The sequence below is a fragment of the Myiozetetes cayanensis genome, unplaced genomic scaffold (genome assembly GCF_022539395.1).
Source record: "Myiozetetes cayanensis isolate MyiCay16 unplaced genomic scaffold, myiCay2020 scf1, whole genome shotgun sequence".
Classification (NCBI taxonomy): domain Eukaryota; kingdom Metazoa; phylum Chordata; class Aves; order Passeriformes; family Tyrannidae; genus Myiozetetes; species Myiozetetes cayanensis.
In genome coordinates, this window is record NW_026086604.1 from 3,065,009 (window position 1) to 3,083,890 (window position 18,882).

The 18,882-nt window shown below is 40.0% G+C and overlaps 1 protein-coding gene across 4 annotated transcripts in view; it reads left to right on the forward strand.

The window, feature by feature from the left end:
- The window catches only part of TRAPPC9 (trafficking protein particle complex subunit 9), a 449,139-nt gene that overhangs the window by 57,252 nt on the left and 373,005 nt on the right, over positions 1-18,882 (forward strand). For all 4 annotated transcript variants that reach the window (XM_050327783.1, XM_050327777.1, XM_050327790.1 and 1 more), the window contains exons 13-16: positions 3,951-4,077; positions 5,506-5,638; positions 8,584-8,747; positions 15,358-15,510. In XM_050327783.1, coding sequence (XP_050183740.1) covers positions 3,951-4,077; positions 5,506-5,638; positions 8,584-8,747; positions 15,358-15,510 — 577 coding nt within the window. The remainder of the gene's footprint in view (positions 1-3,950; positions 4,078-5,505; positions 5,639-8,583; positions 8,748-15,357; positions 15,511-18,882) is intronic.

Consider the following 18,882-nt stretch of genomic DNA (forward strand, 5'->3'; position numbering starts at 1 on the left):
TGAGGCAGTGTTATGTATTGAGGGAGAGCATTTTCTCTGCACTTATTGTAGGAAATACAGCCATGGATTTAAGAAATCTACAAGATCTACAGGCAGTGTAGACCATATTGAATGAATAAACATCAAGAAACTAAAAAATACTGCCCCAAACCATGGGAATATTGTAATTTATAGTATTAAGTAATTTTTCAAGGAAAAAGTATTTGTTCTGTAGTTCTCCTTCTGCTTGGGGCCTGTATTTATTTGGACACCATCAAGCGTGGTGTTTTGATTAAAAGATGCTTTAAGAATGGCTGTTACTTTTTTTTTTGTAAACTTCCAAACTGTGCTATTAACCAAGAGCTCTATGTCGATGTTTAAAAATACCATCTAAAATTTTGAGAAATCTCTATGTATAATCAGTCCCATAACTTGGCCTGTGAGCCTTTAAATTGTTTCCATGACCTGCTCTTTCCTGAGTTCACATCTTTTACTGTTTCTGCCATCTTGAGAGAAGATTTACTTCTTGCTAAACTACATTTAATGGAGACTGTATTGGGCAAGAATGTACACAAAAAGGTGGAGGGGGAGAAGAATAAAACTGGTTGTGTTTGGTGTCTTTTTTTAGGTCTACCTAAAATAACCTTATTAGAAACAGCAGGGAAAATTCACTTTTAAGTAAATATTGACAATTTTTGTGTAAAGTATTTGACAACATGGTCTAAAAGTATGTTCAGCTTGAAAACTAACTTTGAAGGCAGTGTTGCTTTAAAAAAAGAATGATTGCATTTTGGGATTGGTAAGTAAAGCCTAAAAAAAGCAGTTCCACACTCACGTTATTTTAACAGCATCCCCAAATGCTGCCATTTACGTGCAAGTTGTTTTGTTCCTCTCAAGCTAAATCGAGGTTTGAAGTGATTGAAAGGCGTGCTGTGATAAAAGCATGCATATATTCACTCGAGGACAATTGCAATTGTTTTTAAGAATCCAAAGAAATGTAAACATTTTTTGAGTGTGTGATTCTTATATTCCCTGAAGGAAACATAATAAATGGGTGGTCTTTCCCTGTAGGGTCAGAAAGAGCAGTGATTACTAAATGATTACTAAATATTACTTGAAATAAGGTATAAGACTCTCAGGAAAAGAAATGTAACACATTTCCTTTTTTTTTTTTGGGGTGATGTGGCTGATATGTTTAGTAAAGAATGTGAGAGTACTTGAGCCTTGATTAGATTTTCACTGCTACACTACGAAATCTCAGGCACCAGAGGGCAATGTTGGGCAAATATTTCAGAGTTGTACAGTTCAGCAAACAGTTATCTTGAAAATGTCTTTCAGACATTCCCGATATGTCACTGTCTTTTAGAACTTAACTTGTGTGGGTTACGTTTTGAGGGTAAGTGTCTTGATTTCAATTTACGTCTGTAAGTGTGAAGTCTAGTTGATGTTTATATTGATTTTTCCCTCCCATTTCAATGAATTTTAATGCTTTCTTAATATCTTTAGTTTTAAAAACTTGAAGTTTTACTGAACAGTAAAGCTAAAAATGAGGGAAATGAATGCTACCTTCTCCTTTTTGTATTAATGCTCTTGAAACTCTTTAATTTCTAGTCCAGGCATTGTATGTGCTTAGTGGAGGTGTTTTGGCATTTGCATTGTGTTTGTTCTGTAGAAAATCTTTGTTTTCCTGGTTTGCATTAGATAATATTTAGGGGTCCCTGTCAGTTCTGTTTATTTACATTTCCTGTAGCTGATAGTAAACAAGACATTGGAGGTGTTGTGTTTTTTTTTTTTTTTTTTTAATAATTGATTTTATGGGACTTTAAGTCCTTGGATGAAAGTTTTTAGTTGAGGTGAATCCTGAATAATTAAAATGTGTTTGAATACTTGGCTAAGTGATAATTCAGGGTTTGGTGTTTTTTTTTGGACTAAAATAATCTTACAAAGCCTTCTGTAACTGTTTCAAAAGTGGGTTTTGGAGAGTGTGTGTGTGGGGTCACCTTTTGTTTATGTTCTAAGATTTGCTTCAGCCAAAGCAAAAGCAGAATGATTGGGATGAAAGCTGAGGCTACCTCAGTATTAAAGTGTGAATGTTCACCCTGTTGCTGTGGGGTGAATCCCACTGGAAGGATTCATTTGGAAATCAAACAGTGTCAGTGCTCTGATACACAGGCTGGTGAATATATAGGAAGATAAAATAAGGTTTTACTTATGTTTTTGTGGATTGTTTCTGACAGCTCAAGTCTCCACGTGAAACTGGGGAAAATGAAAATCCAGTAGAAGTGGGGGTTTGACAGAGTATTTACTTATAACTCAAGTAAAATGATTAAATTGCATTTTATGTAGCAGATAAGAGTTCTCTAACTGAGCTTCCCACAAAGCAAGAGTAGCTTTGGTTGAATTCAGTGAGTAACTGCTAGAATGAAAGATTTTATAGCTTTTGGATATATTATAATCTTGACGACTTCAGATCTTGAGTAGAAGAGAAATTAAGAACCTGTCAAACCTGCTTGGTTTGCTTTCTCAAACTCCTGGTGTGTTTAGGACCTTGCTGTTAAAAATCTTCCGAGGAGGGAACAAATTCTGAGAATGGCTTTTAATTTTGCTCAGTTTTTGAGTGCTGGTGGGTTGATTTTGGTTCCCATCTAGGAACTACTTGAAGAAGAGTTACTGGTGGTTAGTCCCAGTGGAAGTCAGGCCATTAAAGACTTCACGTCCATGACAGGTCAGCTGTCAGTCACTGCCTGGGTAATTCTGGTAGTGCCATTTGCATTTCATTAAGTACTTGTTATACAAGTATCAATTATCCTAATTTGTAATTGAGAACTGGAAACAGAGAGGGTTGGCCTCCCTTTACAGCTCACAGGAGCAGCAGAGGTTCACCCTTCAAAAGCAGTTAACACCTGGCAGTCAGAGGGAAGCACTGCTGATCTTCTGGCACTGTGCAGGTCGTGTTGCTGCTACCTGAACTCCTTGTTCAGCCTTCAGTCTCTGAGTTTTCCTGTGGCTCAAACCATGAGCTTTTACATCTGTCTTTACAAAAGACTCTTTCACAGAGTTCTGAGTTCTCATGAAGCTGAGAGTTAATCCAGTTGTGCTTACTGCATTAATTGGTGGAGGTATTTGTCTAGCATCTTTATTTAAAAATAAGAATTAATATATATATGTATAGAAAAACAAATGGTAACTTGGATTAAATTTCTTACTTGTAACAGCACATTCTGTGCTCAAGCACAGAATTCATTAACTGAATTAAATTCATTAACTGAGCTGAAAGAAAAGCCCCAGCCTACTAAGGACAGTAAGTGCTGTGTTTCAAAGTTTCTTAAATACATTTTTTTTTCCGCTTCATTTCTTGTTTCGTGCCATGTTTTAAATTTAGGATGCTGAAACATTTCTCTGACACTAAGGGAGTAACTGCAGGCATCTAGGCTTGAGAGGGAATCAATTTAGCAAAATGAATGACTTACTCCAACTCACTGAAATGTTTAGGCTGGACAGTAGAGCTAGACTTGCTCTGTTATCTGTAAATAGTAAATGTTTTTCCTCATAGAAAATATTTTTCTGGACAGGTAATTAAAGCTAAGCAAGAGTTGCTGTTGATGTCTGATTTCCACTGTCCAATATATATCAAATGTATAAGGTCACAGGTACAATTAAATGTAGGTTCAAACCAGCACCATGCAGGTGATATCACTGATTCTTTTTGCTATGCTTGGGTATTAATTTTTATTTGTTTCTCATACGTCATTCCCACTTCAGATGCTTAAACTCCTTTCCCTGTTGAATACAAATTCTGACTGCACGCTGCAGTCACTGCAACTTCCAACCCAAAATAACTGCTGTGAGCAAATCGGAATAAATCATAAAACTTTGGGTGATGCAATGCAAGAGACTAAAAGATAAGTACATAGCATAAAAATGCAAGTGTATGTCATAATGGATTTATCTGTGCGATGTGGCTTTTTCAGGGTCTCTTGACAACTGGAGTGGAGTTCGAATCTCTTCCTGCAGCTCTTTCCCTGCCGGCAGAATCTGGGCTCTATCCTGTGACTCTTGTTGGTGTTCCCCAAACCACTGGGCAGATCACTGTCAATGGTAAGGGATGTCTCCAGTCGCTCTTCCCTGAGCAAAACAACTCAGGTGTTTTACACCCCCTGTGGATTGCATGAGTTTCTATGCCATGTATTTATTCGCCACTCTGAATGCTCCTCAGTAAGTGTAAAAAAAAAAAAAAAAAAAAGGCAAGAAAAAAAGGACATCTCTTTTCTGTACCAGACTTCATTAAAAACAGGCTGATAAATCACTTGGTTGCAGCAGCAGTAACAAACACATTCTTACAGTATCTCATCTATGAGAGGGGAAGGATAATGAACTCCAACTCCCCTTTATTAATGCTTTCATTTGGAAAGCTTCTGAGGAGGATTACTTGAACTTTTTCCTGAGAATGCCGAAGATAATCTCGTGGTTCTCTTTTCTTAATTAATCGTGTTCATGTAAGATTACAGAAATTTTTGCAGATTGCTTTTGTAGAAACAATTTAGCCCGTGTGTGTGTGTAGTCTATTGCAGTCGAGATATCGTTTCATTAATGAGCCTAAATAAAACTGTGTTTGTAGTAAGTAAGAAAATTAAAGAGCTTTTTCAGAAGACGAGCAGCTGAGTCTCCCAGGAAAGGAGATATGTGTGGAGATGGTGGATTCAGCACACAGTAGGACTGAATCATCTTACCAACACCCAGTTTTAGGTACCTGTTCCTGGAATAAAAAGTTAGAGCACAAGAACCATTTAAATAAAGCTAAACACTAAAAGAGGCTTTGAACCTGAAGAAACTCTGTTCTCGCTGAGTTTTTCTTAAGTGCTTTTCTGCCTGCTCGTAAAACGATTTTTCATTCGATTTTTTTTTCAGAAACTATTTCAGTAAATACAGAACAGCATCAAAGCATTCAGAACATTCATGCTGTAGTTTTCTGCTTTTAGTTCCACATACTAAAAATGTACTGCAAGTAGAGGAGTTGATTTCGGTGCTTGCCAGCTGTTTGTGTGTCAATGTATCAAATTTTCCTTCAGATATAGCTCATAAATATTGCCTGGTAAGCAATTGGGTGCACAGGTACTTTTCTACTAAATTGAACTTTTAGAGGGTAAGTTTTGGTCTTTCATGGCAGGTGTCTTTGTGTGTATGCATGTATATTTTTCCCCCTAATAATTTCCTTTAGGATTCTTTTGTCCTTCTGTATACAGTTGAGATTCTTTCCTAGAAATATTTTTTGGAGGAAATAGGAAACTGTTAACATTTGTTGAAGGGTGCACATGTTTTATGTGCACCAGTGAACTGGTGATGAGGTATAACACAGTGGTCTCTGTCCTGTGACTTGTGATGCTGATCTCGTAAACAGTTCCACAGAACTTACCGAAATGCATTGAATGCAGAAAATCACAGGCTCCTCACAATTTCTTTTTTTTGACATGTCACATAAAATAAAATAAAATTCAAAACATGCTGCTGTTTTCTTCTAAACATCAGGTTACCACACTTCAGTTTTTGGAGTCTTCAGTGATTGCCTTCTGGACAATCTGCCGGGAGTGAAGACCAATGGCTGCACTGTGGAAGTCATTCCAGCTTTGCCAAGGCTGCAGATCAGCACCTCCCTTCCACGGTGAGGAATTGGATTGAATTAGATTTTATTTGGTTTTATTCAAATGTTACTCACATGCTGAATGAAAGCTGCATCATATACAATCAGTGATTTAGTAAACTAAGGTGTAAACTATATCTGTGCTGTTTACTCCAGAATATAAATCTAAGTTTTGGAATTTCATAGAAAATATTTTGAGATTTAATTAACTGAGGGAGTGTAATGGTTAATCATTATTAAAGTCATGATCTAAAAAGAAATAATCCCTTAAAGGCTACAAAGTCATAAAATCTTGAAGTAAAGAGGTAATCTCCATGTCAGATCTTTTTTTTTTTTTTTCAAATGGAACAAACCCAGCTCTTTGAACCTGAACTCCTGTGTGATGCTCTGACCTTGTCATCATCCTGACAACCCTCTTCCAGACCTACTTCAATAGATCAATATTTCCATGGGTCAGGGGGGGCCCAAACTCGATACCATAATACAGAAGAAATATGTTTCAGAGGTACAGGAAGAATCAACTAAAATACCTTCCTTATACACTCACCCAAAAGGACACAGTAGTACCACATGTGGGTTGTTTGTGTGGGTTTTGTGAGCTTTTTGGGTTTTTGTGGAGAATGTGGCTGACTAATTCCTGGATTTCAGAGAGACCTGCTAAGGCACCGATTCAGTTCAGTTTCTGAAACTCTTCAAGGTGCAAGAGCATTCACCTACTAAGCTGCATGTCCATCATCACATCTCAGAGTCCTGCCCTCCATCTGCTGTTTGGCAAGTAGTTGTAGAAGTACAGAGTTTCAGGGTATTTTTTGTTCTGGTTTGGTTTTTCTTTTTTTAAACAATATTCTTTTTAGCTGTGCATCGGGAAACAGCCTTTTGTTACTTGCTGCCTTAATAGCTCAAGTGCCACAGGGATTGTTCTGTTGTTTGGAAAATCTCAGCTCCATTTATGATCCTTAGGGTGTTCATCAGTGTTGTATCATACAAAGAGTTATATATGTGTGTATATATATATGTAAATTTCTTTCAATTTATTTTACTCTGTTTTTTTCATGATTTTTCCCTGCTGAATTCTTCTTTCCTAATGTGAGATGGGCCATGTTGATGGCATTGTATTACAAAACTATGAAAGTAATACCCTAATGAAGACAGCAAAACAATAAAATGCTGCAGTTGGGTTACATGTTGGTAAATTCCCTCTAAAAATTCTGCTAGAGGTGGAGTTCGTGTGGTTTGGCTTTAATCAAAATTAATATTGGCTATTGAAATACAGAGGGACTTGCAAATATTCTTAAATTAGCATAATATCTGCTCTTTGTGAGTGTATGTTCAGCTGATAATGTGGAACGTTATCTACTGAAGCTGAGCTGACTTTTCTTAATTTTTTACGAAATTTAATTTATTTTTGAAGTGTTTGAGATAATCTTGATGCTGTACTTATTGCCTTGCATCATTGTAGGTGAAACTGCTGGTATGTAGGAAAAGGTTTGTTTGTATATTTCTTCATTGTTACCTGTATCTATAATTATTTATAGATTATATACAGATTATTTGTAAATTAATAAGTGCCATATATTAAATATATATGTGCCATGCATATTATTAATATATTAAAACATTATAATACTGAGTAAAACAGTCTTGATTGAAAAAACCTATAAAGTAAGAAAACTGAGGGAAGGAAATGGCAAATTTATAAATAAAATAAAGAAAGACTTCTAGCATGGATAAACTAGGACAAATATCAGTTATTTTCACAAGAACAGAAAGTTTGGAAGCTGCAGACCAGTGTGCCACGTGTTAGAGGTTTTTCTCTTGATGAGCACTTCCTATTACACTGAAATAACTATGCAATACTGTTTTGTTGTTTTGCTCTAAACCTTGTTTATGGGCAAAGAGGAGTCTATAAGGCTTTACCGTTTTTAATAAGTAATAAGAATTTACTGTTTGTAAATACTGTGTCTTAATAATCCCATCGAAGAATCATCATTAGTGCAGATGCAATTATTACAGAAGAAAGAAGAAGAGAGAAAAATACTCTATCCAGAAAAAGAATCCCTGATAAATACATGTACACTTATACAGCAATTGACAGCACCTTTTGTTTTGCTTTTTGGGATGCAATTCCCTGATACTTTTGTCTAAATACGAGGGGAGAAAAGCCATTCCTTCCTTCCTGTCTCTCTACATGCCCAGATTTCCGAGTGCTGCAGCGCTGATGATCCCTGACAGTCATTTTAACTGATCAAAAGATCTGTGTTCCCAGTCCTGGCCATGGATGTGCTCTGAAAGACTGAAATCTGCTCCTGTCTCTGGAGCTGCTTATCTTGTGGTAGGGGAGGACAGTGTGGAAGGCAGGGATAGCAGGAATACCTGCCAAAGGAATTTACTGAACCTGGATTTACCAACGGATTTATTGGTCATTAGTCCCAGCAGCTTTTGTTTTTGTATCCTTGGTGCCTCCTGACCACTTTGCATTGGCACAAAAAATCCAGTCAGGAATGGAACCTCTGCCCATCTCTCTTGTTCTGCAACCTCCTCCCCTCATTCCTGCTCTAAAGAGTTCATCTCTAGTCACTATTTCACCTTTCTGCCATGAGGTCCATGCCCTGCACTGTCCACTAAAACTGCTCATTGTAATGACCTGCTCTTGACTTTTATTTTTTTTCTCCCCTCTTTTCCCTTTCTTGCAGCAATTTCCCTTTCTGCAGCAATTTTAAGCAGCTTTCACAGTTAGGAATACATATTTTATACTGTTTGAAATCTGACTTGTCTCATGCATAAATTATTAACTTCTGTTTTAAAAAATGACCCTGGCTTAAATGAGAATGGAAAATAATATCTAATCTTCAAAGTTGCAGAGTTATAGTTTCTGAGTCTTCAAAGAATAGTTAACAGAGTAACTTGAACAGGCTTTTAACATTTTCCTAAGAGTATTTTGTTTGTCTGTGTGTCACATTTTGTAGGTCTGCTCATACTCTTCAGCCTTCTTCGGGGAATGAAACCTCCACTAATGTGTCTGTCCAGCTTTACAATGGAGAGACCCAGCAGCTCATCATTAAATTAGAAAATATTGGAACAGAACCACTGGAGAAACTGGAGGTCACAGCGAAAACAGTCAACACCAAGGGTGTGTATGCTGATATATATTTAGAAATAATAGTGATCATAATAATAATAATAATAATGGCCAGTCTTTGCAAGTGAAGATCCGGGGAAGGTCTTTCCACCTTCCAGCCTGCGCATTGGATTTTTTAGGTGAGACACAGTGTGCGCGGAACTGAGCCCACCCTTTAATCCTAAGGTTCATCTGCCGGGGCCAAGCGAGCTTGGACGGTGGCAGCGAGGTCCTTAGGACATAGGTGGGTTGCCTATTTAAGGGTTAACGAGCTCCATCTGGCCCGGGGAGTGGCCCTGACCAGGAATCGAACCCGGGTCTCGGCGGTGACAGCACCGCGCCCTTACCACTAGACCACCAGGGGCTCACTTCTTTAATAAAAGGAGAACTAGTTGTTTTATACTTCTAGCTCAGTTCAGACGAAATATCATAGTCCTTATGACAGAACTGGTATGATTCAGTTCAATTTTACTGTAGGAATATAGAAATGACAGAGAATGTAAGAAAATATAGAAAGAGAATGAAAGAAATTGTAGAACCATCTGTGTGCCAAAAGGTCACCTGCTTTTTGGAAATCTGTGTTTCTTTTTAGTGTTACTTGGGGAAAAATTCCTCAGGCAATAGCTAGTGAAGAGGAAGAATATTGTGTCTAAATTATTTTCTCCTTATGTCTAAATATGCTGATTAGTTGATTAAATAAATTGCCATTAGCAGTAATGTTGTCCTACTTGAGGGAGTGGAAGTAAATAAGCATATTTCTATCTTACTCAGCGAGCAATAAGAAAAAAATGGGATAGAAGACAAGGCAATAAATAATATAAGCTCTTGTGAATTAAAAGAATAATTGAAGCTATAGAAGAAATACAGAACATTCTCTGTGTACACTTAATTCTCTTGAAATACCCTGTCTATGTTAGTATTAAAAAGTAGTCTGATAGGTGAACCCTGCTTTTGTTTTGTGATGTATTTTATTTTTTTTGGTTTGTCCTCTGAGACACTGTTATGAGAATGATATTAACAGAAGAACTATGGGTGACAAGCAACATAATCTTTACTGACAGTAGAAATACTTTATTTTATTGCAGGTTTTATTCCATCAGTGCCAGAGCATTAAAATGCAGTGTGATACCTTGTGATTTTTGTTCATTTCAGTATTCAAGCTCATGACTTTTTTTTATAACAAGAGTATCCTCTTCTCTGCAACCTGAGAGAATAGGAGTTGCCAATCATCTCAAAATAGATTTTCAGTCTGAGACTTGTTACCAGGACTAATTTTAGAAGTTGAAACGTATGATGACTTACTGTTCTTATTTCAGTAATTCCAACACGCTCCTCCTGGGCCGGGTGCTGGGTGTAGGGGATGGAAAGACCAAAGAGAGCACTCAAATGGGGAATTTCATGCAATGAAATGTATTAAATGTTGGAATATATGGGCACATGAGTCACATGTTATTCAGACTCTTTGTACGGAATGTGACACAGTTAATTGGTTCAGAGTGTCGAAAAAGAGACTCATGTCAACTTTAAAATCATCTCTCCATTGCAACTTCTGTTAAAAACAATGGGTAAAAAGGAGAAGAGTTGATGGACTCGGCTATGAGTTCAGGAAAATGTCTGATTGTACCTGATCCCGTATTTTTTTTCTCTCTATAAAATGTTTCTTTATCGGAAAAAGGAAAATTTCTGATGAATAAGATATAAGCATGCATCCTCAAAAAATGTAACACTTGAATCACTGTCTCAGAAAAAGGGAAATGAGAGTGAATTTTGAGATGCACTGAGTGATATTTGTTCAGAGAGTGTGAGAACTCTGCCATCAGAATCACAGAATCATAAATGTCCATATGGGCAGGGACTGCTGGAAATCGTCTTAATCTTCTTTTGAAAGCAGAACTTGGAATTAGCTGATCCAAGGTCCTGTCAGGCAGAATCTTCAGTTTCTTGCACTGTCTCACAGAAGGGAAATGCACCCCTGTATTTGGAACTGTGCTTGAGATGAGCCGTGTTACTGGAGGAAAATACAGCCTAAAATAAGTGTAACTTTTTACATGACTGTGCTGTGGGTACAACATGAAGTGCTGGAAAAGGCTGTCCATGGCAAAGAACTGATGGTCCACATTAAGCAAGTAACAATTATGTTATTTCAAATGTGGTTGCATGTAGGTCTTGCAGAGGATTATAGAATCAATCATTGCATGGTTTGGGTGGGAAGGGACCTTAAAGATCCAGCCCCCCCTGCCATGGGCAGGGACCTTCCACTAGACCAGGTTGCTCCAAGCCCCATCCAACCTGGCTTTGGACACTACCAGGGATGGGGCAGTCACAGCTTCTCTGGGCAACCTGTTGAAGTGCCTCACTACCCTCACAATGAAGAATTTCTTCCCAATATCTAATCTAAACCTGCTCCCTGTCAGTTTGAAGCCATTCCCCTTTGTCCTGTCACTCCATGTCCTCCAAGTTCCTCTCGAGCTCTCCTGTAGCCCTTTGGATACTGGAAGGGGCTCTAAGATCTACCCAAAACCCTCTCTCCTCCAGGCTGAACAGCCCCAGCTCTCCCAGCCTGTCTCCAGAGAGGCCCCACCCTTGGGATCAACTCAGTGACCAACAGGTCGATGTCTTTCTTGTGTTGGGGATGGACCTTTGCCTTTTTTAATGGGCTCCCTTCCATTTTAGTTATGATCATAAATTGGTACAAAACATTGTACAGTAACGTGGGATTCTGTTGATCAACAGGGAACTAAAGATTTGTGGTGTCAGCAGCTGCTTTTGGTCAGTGAATGCTACATGCATGGAACTAATGGGGGGTACAATATTAAACCATCTCTGATAGCAACACAAACCCCTGATACCACACATGAAGTTGGGAGCAAATGCAGACACTTATGGACTGTCCGTAGCACATTAAGAATTTTTGTTCTTGGATGTTCTTTACTAGTCCTCATCTGAAATGTGCCTGTGATTTGAGCTGCTCAGGGTCTCCTTGAGAGCTGTTGGACTCCTTCATCTGCCTGACCATGGCTTGCCTGTCACCTTGGGAGACCATGAGAAGTTGTCTGATTTCAGCCAAATAAAAGGAGCTTTCAGTCATCCCTTGTTTCACCTGATTTGCTTTGGTTCTTTCAGTCTTGGCAGTTCCTCATAAATCTCTGGCAGCTGCTGCAGTCCTGCCTGTCTGACTTCCATTTCTCTACCTTCTTTCTGAGACCACAGCTTTTAGCACAAAGATGAATGCTGTGAAATAGCAAATATTCTGTTTTGTTGTTGTTGGAATTACTGGATGGGCTTAGTGACCTGGCCTCCCTCATTTGTTATGTTAGCTGTTACAATCAGTCACTTTTCTGGAGGAAACCAACTTCTCTGGCACTGTTTTCAGTGGTGTTTTGCTAATGAGAACCTCTGGAGATCAGACTTTCACACTTGGCCTTCCCTTACTTCCTCTCTTCTGTTGCTTTCAGGTTCAGTTCTCTGGATTTTCCACTCTCACCCTCAGATAAATGAGCAGAGCTTGCAGCTCGCCCTGTGCAGTTCAGAGAGGACATCGCAGGGTTTTCGAGTCCTTTAGCAGCTGCCTGTTATTGGAACAGGTCCTGAGGCACATCAGCAAAGGGGACTTGTCGTGCTGCCCCAAGGGACACGTCTGTCACGGCTCGTGGTGTCTCACTGCACCGCTCAGTCTGCCGGGCTGTGGGGTCTGTGGGTTGGACATCACACATGCACACTGTCAAGGTGAACTCTGTGTTACCTCATATTGTCCCTCACCAGGTCAGACAGTTTAATCCTTTTTTTGGAAAGATGACGTGCGAAGCTGGATGCCTTTCTCACCCTTTGGCTCCGGTCAGCTCTGGTCAGAGGCTTGTTGTGTCTCAGTTAGGGAGTGCAGTCCAAAGGCTTTGAGAACTCCACTGTTTGATCCATTAGGGGGCAAATGTAACGCTGATGTTTTCATCTTGAGGCCCTGAGAAGAGCACACCAGGCATTCTTAGCTCTAGAGCAGTTACACACGCTGAATGAGCCTGGATGAGGAAGCAAAACCTCACTGATCCTTCTTAGCAGTGACTGACCTCTGAAATTTAAACACAGAGAAATAAATTCTCCTGTATTCTTCCCGTGAAGAATTTGAACACATCTTTGAACACATCTACCTGCAGCCTCAGCTGTTCTGCTGTGACAGATCATGAATGAAAAATCTGCTCTAAGGTCCAGGCAACCCGTTTGAAGAACTGTGAATATTCTGGAAGAGATCTATTTACGTTTTTTTTGCTAAAGAAAACAGTAAAGCCTTTCAAATCAGAGTTGGGTTGTGTTCCATGGAGAGCGGTGAATGCAGGCAAGGCTTTCCTCCAGTCAGTCCAAACATCCTTGTGAAGGCAGGACAAGGAGTGTGGGTAATCCAGCCCCTGTCTGGGTTTCCCAGCTCAAGTCTTTTCCTCTCTGCCCACACCGGCTGACTGAGATCATGATCTTGCATGATTCCTACTAACTCTTTTTTCCACTCATTAGAGGAAATGGTTCATGAATTTAGAGCATTTTTTCCCTCCTGTTAGGGAGAGTTGCTAATTGTCAAGAGGAAACTCTGCTGGATACATTTACATTGTGAAGAAGGTGACAAGCCCTGCAGGTTCATTGCTGTCCACCAGGTCTTGGGGAAGTTAAGATGTATTTAATGCCAATGCCTGTGCATTCAGATCTGAGAGTTATTTTGAGGTGCAAAAAGCCAGATTTATCAGGGGACATAAGATTGGAAAGAACTGAGGAATTGAGGTTCTTGTGATCTCAAAAGACTTTCCTATCAAGTTTCTCTATGCAAAATGTCAGAGTGGATTTTTTTTTTTGGCAGACCTTAAAACCTGTTAAGAGTTAGATTGGCTTAGGCCAACCCAAAATTGGGTTGTGAGTAAACTGTTACGTGGTATTTGTTACGATTTTAGTGATTTCATATCCAGTGAAATGATGGAATAAGCTCCTGTCTAACAATTGCTTGTAACATCAGGTGTTTGCTGAACACAGATTTTGGACTGGAGAAAGAACTGAGGGCAGGCTTGCCCCAAATTAGTCTCCCACTGAACTGAAAGGCCTGAAGCCAAAGTATAATTCACTGTGATAATGGTTCCTGAACAAGGTGAACATTATTAAACTGCAAACTAGTGTCAGATAAATCTAAACTAGATTATTCTCTGCAGCTTAACTTTTAGCTCAAGCATTTAGATCTTCTGTTGTAATTACAGGTGTTAATTAGAGAGTATCTGCAAGGACTATTCTCACTTCAAAAGCCTTTTCACTTGTAGTATCTTCACATAAATCTAGTTAATGAAAACACATTTTGGAAACAGTTTGGTGCTCAAGTGTTTGGGATATGTCCTTCATTTTCATACTGAGGGAAAACTTTCCTTCAGTATATTGGTTTTCTACTTGACAGGAAAAGGGTGTAGAGATTGCTGTACTTACTAAGCCACTTTTTTTACCCCTGAAAATAGAAGAAAATCAAACAGTGATATGGTTACAGCTAAATCATTAGATGAGGTGGGGGTGACTTCAAGGAAACAATTAGGATTTTTTATTTTTACCTTATCTTTGTCCTTATAAAGGAGTCTGTACTATCAATATTCTCTTTTTTTTTTTTTTTTTTGTTTTTCTCCTTCCCTGGAAGGGTAACAGTTGTTTCTGAGCAAATCAACATAATTTGGAATTCTAATTTCTTTTTTTGAGAGATCCTTTGTTCTAGGTTGTAGTTGTTTGGACAGTCTGCCCACCCTGTTTCCTCACACGTGGATCTGAAATGATGGTTTTGGAATGATGCTTATTTTATGTATTAGTAGACTTCTTTTTGTAGTGTTTAGCATTGTATGGTCTTGCAAATATTAATGAATTTATGGAGGGGGTAGTTGATCCTGGCCAGAACAGAAGCTCCCCATCCAGTATGATGACCAGTAAATATTGGTTTTTTCCTCATATTATGTCAGGCTTAGGAGAGAGGAGCTGATAATTACAGATCTCCCATCTCATGTAGACCAATGGTAAATAATGCATTAAACAAATATCTTTTAAAACAGATTAATCCTGTCTGGCAGCATCCTTCATGTTTGGGTCTTGTATACTTTATACTTCTCAACTTTAAGAAGGGATATCATTAAAAAAATGAAAACAAATGGTCTTTTTAAACTTCTCCATTGCTCAATAAGTAATGAAGTAGTGATGTTACAGTTGCTTCAGAAATTTAACTGATTTAGTTTGGTGTAATATTTTGATGAAATGTTCTCTGCACTGATGTGACACTTCCTGGGCTCAAGTCTGTATGATTCAAAACTACATGAACTTTTAGCACCCCTTCAGGCTGTATTTGAAGTGTATATTTAATGCTGCCTATTGTGCAGTGTTTTTTTTTTTACTGGTAGTGATCTTCACTCAAATTCATGTTTTGAGCTTTGTGATCTACGTGCCTCCAGTTCAATGTCAGTACCCAGTAACTTCTCTGTCTTTCTGGTGTTACATTAATTTTTAATACCTTCACTCTGAATATTTTAAGCAGAACGTGACAACGTTAATACTCTCTACAACAGCTCTAAACTGAAACTTCCTTAATGCAGGGGTTATGTTCATGAAATATTTACTTATTTTGATGCAGAGAAGCTGTATGGGGAATTCCTGAGTTGGAATCTAGAAGATACCCTCTCCCAGTTTCCTCTGAAACCTGGAAAGATTGCAACATTCACTGTAAACATTAAAGTGAAGCTGGACTTTTCATGCCAAGAAAACCTTCTGCAAGATCTCAGTGATGGTGAGTGTTTTTCTCCTTGTTTAGGATGTACCTTTTGTGCTGGTGTGTTTGTGTATTTGTGTCTTGTAATGCAAGGACAGCCCTTTGCTGAGCTCCAGGGACTGAAGAGGGAATTTTTGTGACAGCTCTGGGCACCACAGTCTGACCTGACTTTCCCACCACGAGGCCTTGCCCTGCTATCTTTTTAAATCTTTCTTGACAGGGAGTTTTTGATGTCTCTTTGTATCCTTGCCTCATGAAGACAAAGAGAAATAATTTACAAATATTAGTGGACTTTAAAGAGAAATAACATTGGGTTGATGTCGTGGTTTTGCTCTGGGTCAATTTGCTTTCACCCCCCACACCATTACTATTAGTTGAGAGAAGGTTTATGCAGACAAAAGAGACTGAATTTGGGGAAAATAATATGAGCATTTATTACCACCAAAATAAAAACTACTAAAGAACTACAATAATCCTACTTAAGTAAAAGTACTATGTCTGTGTATTTACAGAAATACCTCTCCCCCCTTTATATCAGTCCAGGAGGAGAAGCAATCTCTTTCTCCATTCTTGGAGCTCCAGGTCTCTTCAATAACTTTGCAGCATTCTCATTTCTCCTTCTCTGTGTCGGCCTCCAGGGCTGGGCCTACCCCCCTCCTGGGCTAAGACCGGAGGCTGGGAGTTGTCCAGGCCTTGAAGGTTTTTTCTTCCATGGGCTTGCAAGGGGACACTTGCCTACCATGGATCTTCACCACAGGATCACAGGGGATAATGGCTCATGAGTCCACCCCTGTCTCCCTATGGAGGTCCCTCCCCACGGGAGAACAGTCCTTGATAGACCTCTCCGGCATGAGTCTAGCATGGATCCTTCACTCGGATCCCAACATCTTACCCGAGCCGTCTGCTCCGGCGTAAGGCTCTCTCTCAAGGTCACAAATCTTCAGTAGCAGTGTGGATCCCTCACTTGGATCCCAAGCTTACCCGAGCCGTCTGCTCCGGCGTAAGCCTCATCCCTTCAGGGTCATAAATCTTCAACAGGACTCTGCCTTATCTCAGTCCTTTTCATGAAGTCTCCACTTCCTCATGCAACTTACTCTAGTGTAGGCTCCTCCACGAGCAACGTGGGAGTCTCCTCACCCCAACAAACTTCTACAGGTGGCAGGGATTATTTTTTTAGTCTTTTCCCTGCTGAAGGGAGAGAGCAAAAGGGGGGAGAGACAAGCTCCCCTTCGCACTTTTCTTCTCTCTCCTGCAGCTGCCAGCTTCGACCTTGGACACTTTGTTATCTCTTTGCTGGAATTTCTTCTGCAGCGTTTCTCGTCCAAGCAGTCAGTCCTTCTCTAAAGTCTTTTTTCTTCACTCTCTTACATGAGAGAAGGGGGGGGCTTCAGTGCCACACCTGCCCCTGGCCCAGGGCCGGGGGAGGAAGGGGCCTTGGCCCACCTTGGGGTCCACCACTGCCTCTCCTACATGGCTACTGCTCCTAATTTCAACTGCACAACCAAACTTCTCTTCCGTTTTCTTAAATATGTAATTAGCAAAGGCGTTACTGAGAGTTTTAATTGGCTTCTTGTCCGGAAATCCACCTGGACAAAACCATCCTCAGCCCCAGGGGCTGGCCAGCTGGGCAGAACCACGACAGTTGATTATTTATTTATCCAAGACTGAAGAATTCTTAGTTGTTGCTGAATGTGGTTTTGTCAGAAGTGACGTCCTGAGTTGCAGGGTATAATCACCCCTAATATTTGTACTATAGAGGAAGTCTCATTTGCTTAAACTTACTTTGAATAAAAAAAAAGCCTCAGTGTTTAGTTGTATTAGAGTTCTTTGGAGTTATAAGTACCAGACACTTGTAATAAGGATTTCCTTTTTATAATAAACACGCAGTCTTGCTGGAGTAATTGTTCTACTCTGTATTTTTTCAATTGCCTGATATATTTATGTCGTGGTTTTGCCCACCAGCCCATCCCTGGGGCTGAGGATGGTTTTGTCCAGGTGATTTCCAGACAAAAAACCAATCAAAAAGTTCGGTGACGCCTTTGCTAATTACATCTTTAAGAAAACGGAAGAGAAGGTGGTGGCGCAGTTGAAATTAGGAGCAGCAGCCATGTAGGAGAGACGCGGTGGGCCCGAGGAGGGCCAAGGCCCCCTCCTCCCCGGCTTGGGCCGGGGGGGGCAGGTGCAGCACTGAAACCTCTCTTCTCTCTTCTGAGAGAGTGAAGAAAAAAAAGGTTTAAAAGACGAACTGCTTAGACGAGAAACTGCTGTAGAAGAATTCCAGCCATGAGATAAGAGAATTTTCAAGGTCAAAGCTGCAGTCGCAGGAGAGAGAAGAAAAGTTCGAAGGGGGGAGAGCTGCTGTTCTTCTCCCTTTCGCTCTCTCTCCCTTCAGCAGGGTAAAGACTGAAAAATAAAACCCTGCCACCTGTAAAAGTTTGTTGGGGTGAAGAGACCCCCCGTGCGGCTCACAGAGGAGCTTGTGGATGCACCAGAGATTTGTGACTTTAACAGAAAGAGAAAGCCTTATGCTGGAGTAAAAACGGCTCAGATGAGGCAGAGTCCTGTTAAAGACTTTGTGACTCTCGAAGGGGACGATGCTTATGCTGGAGCGAGACGGCTCAGATAAGCTTGGGATCTCAGTGAGAGATCCATGCTGTTACTGAAGATTTATGACCCTGAGAGGACCTACGCTGGAACAGAAACGGTTCGGGTAGGGATATTGGGATCCATGTGTGGGATCCATGCTGCTGGTGCTAGGAATTTGTGATCCTGAGAGAACCTACGCTGGAGCAGAAAATGGCTCAGGTGGGATATTGGGATCCGAGTAAGGGATCCAGACTAGACCCATGCCGAGAAGTCAATCAAAGACCGTTCTCCCATGGGGAGGGACCTCCATAGGGAAACAGGGGTGAACTCTTAAACCATTATCCCCTGTAACCCTGTGGAAGAAGATCCATAGTAAGCAAGTGTCCCCTTGCAAGCCTATGGAAGGAGACCCTTCAGGACCTGGGTAACCCTCAGCCTTCGGTTTTAACCCAGGAGGGGGGTAGGCCCAGCCCTGGAGGCCAACACAGAATAAGAGAGAGATAAAGAAGTTCCAACTGCGACGAAAGTGCTGCAGAGTTACTGGAGAGAGAGAGAGAGAGCTGGAATTCTGAGAACAGAAAAAGACTGCTTCTCCTCCTTGGACTGATATAAAGGGAGGTGGGGGGAGAAGTATCTTCTGTAAATACATAATACCTTTTACTTAAGTAAAATTATTGTAGATATAATTCTTTAGTTTTAGCTTGTTAATAATAAATACTCAGACTTTTTTTAATTCAGTCTCTTTTTGTCTGCATAAACCTTCTCTCAACTGATAGTAATTGTATGTGGGGGTATAAAAGTAAA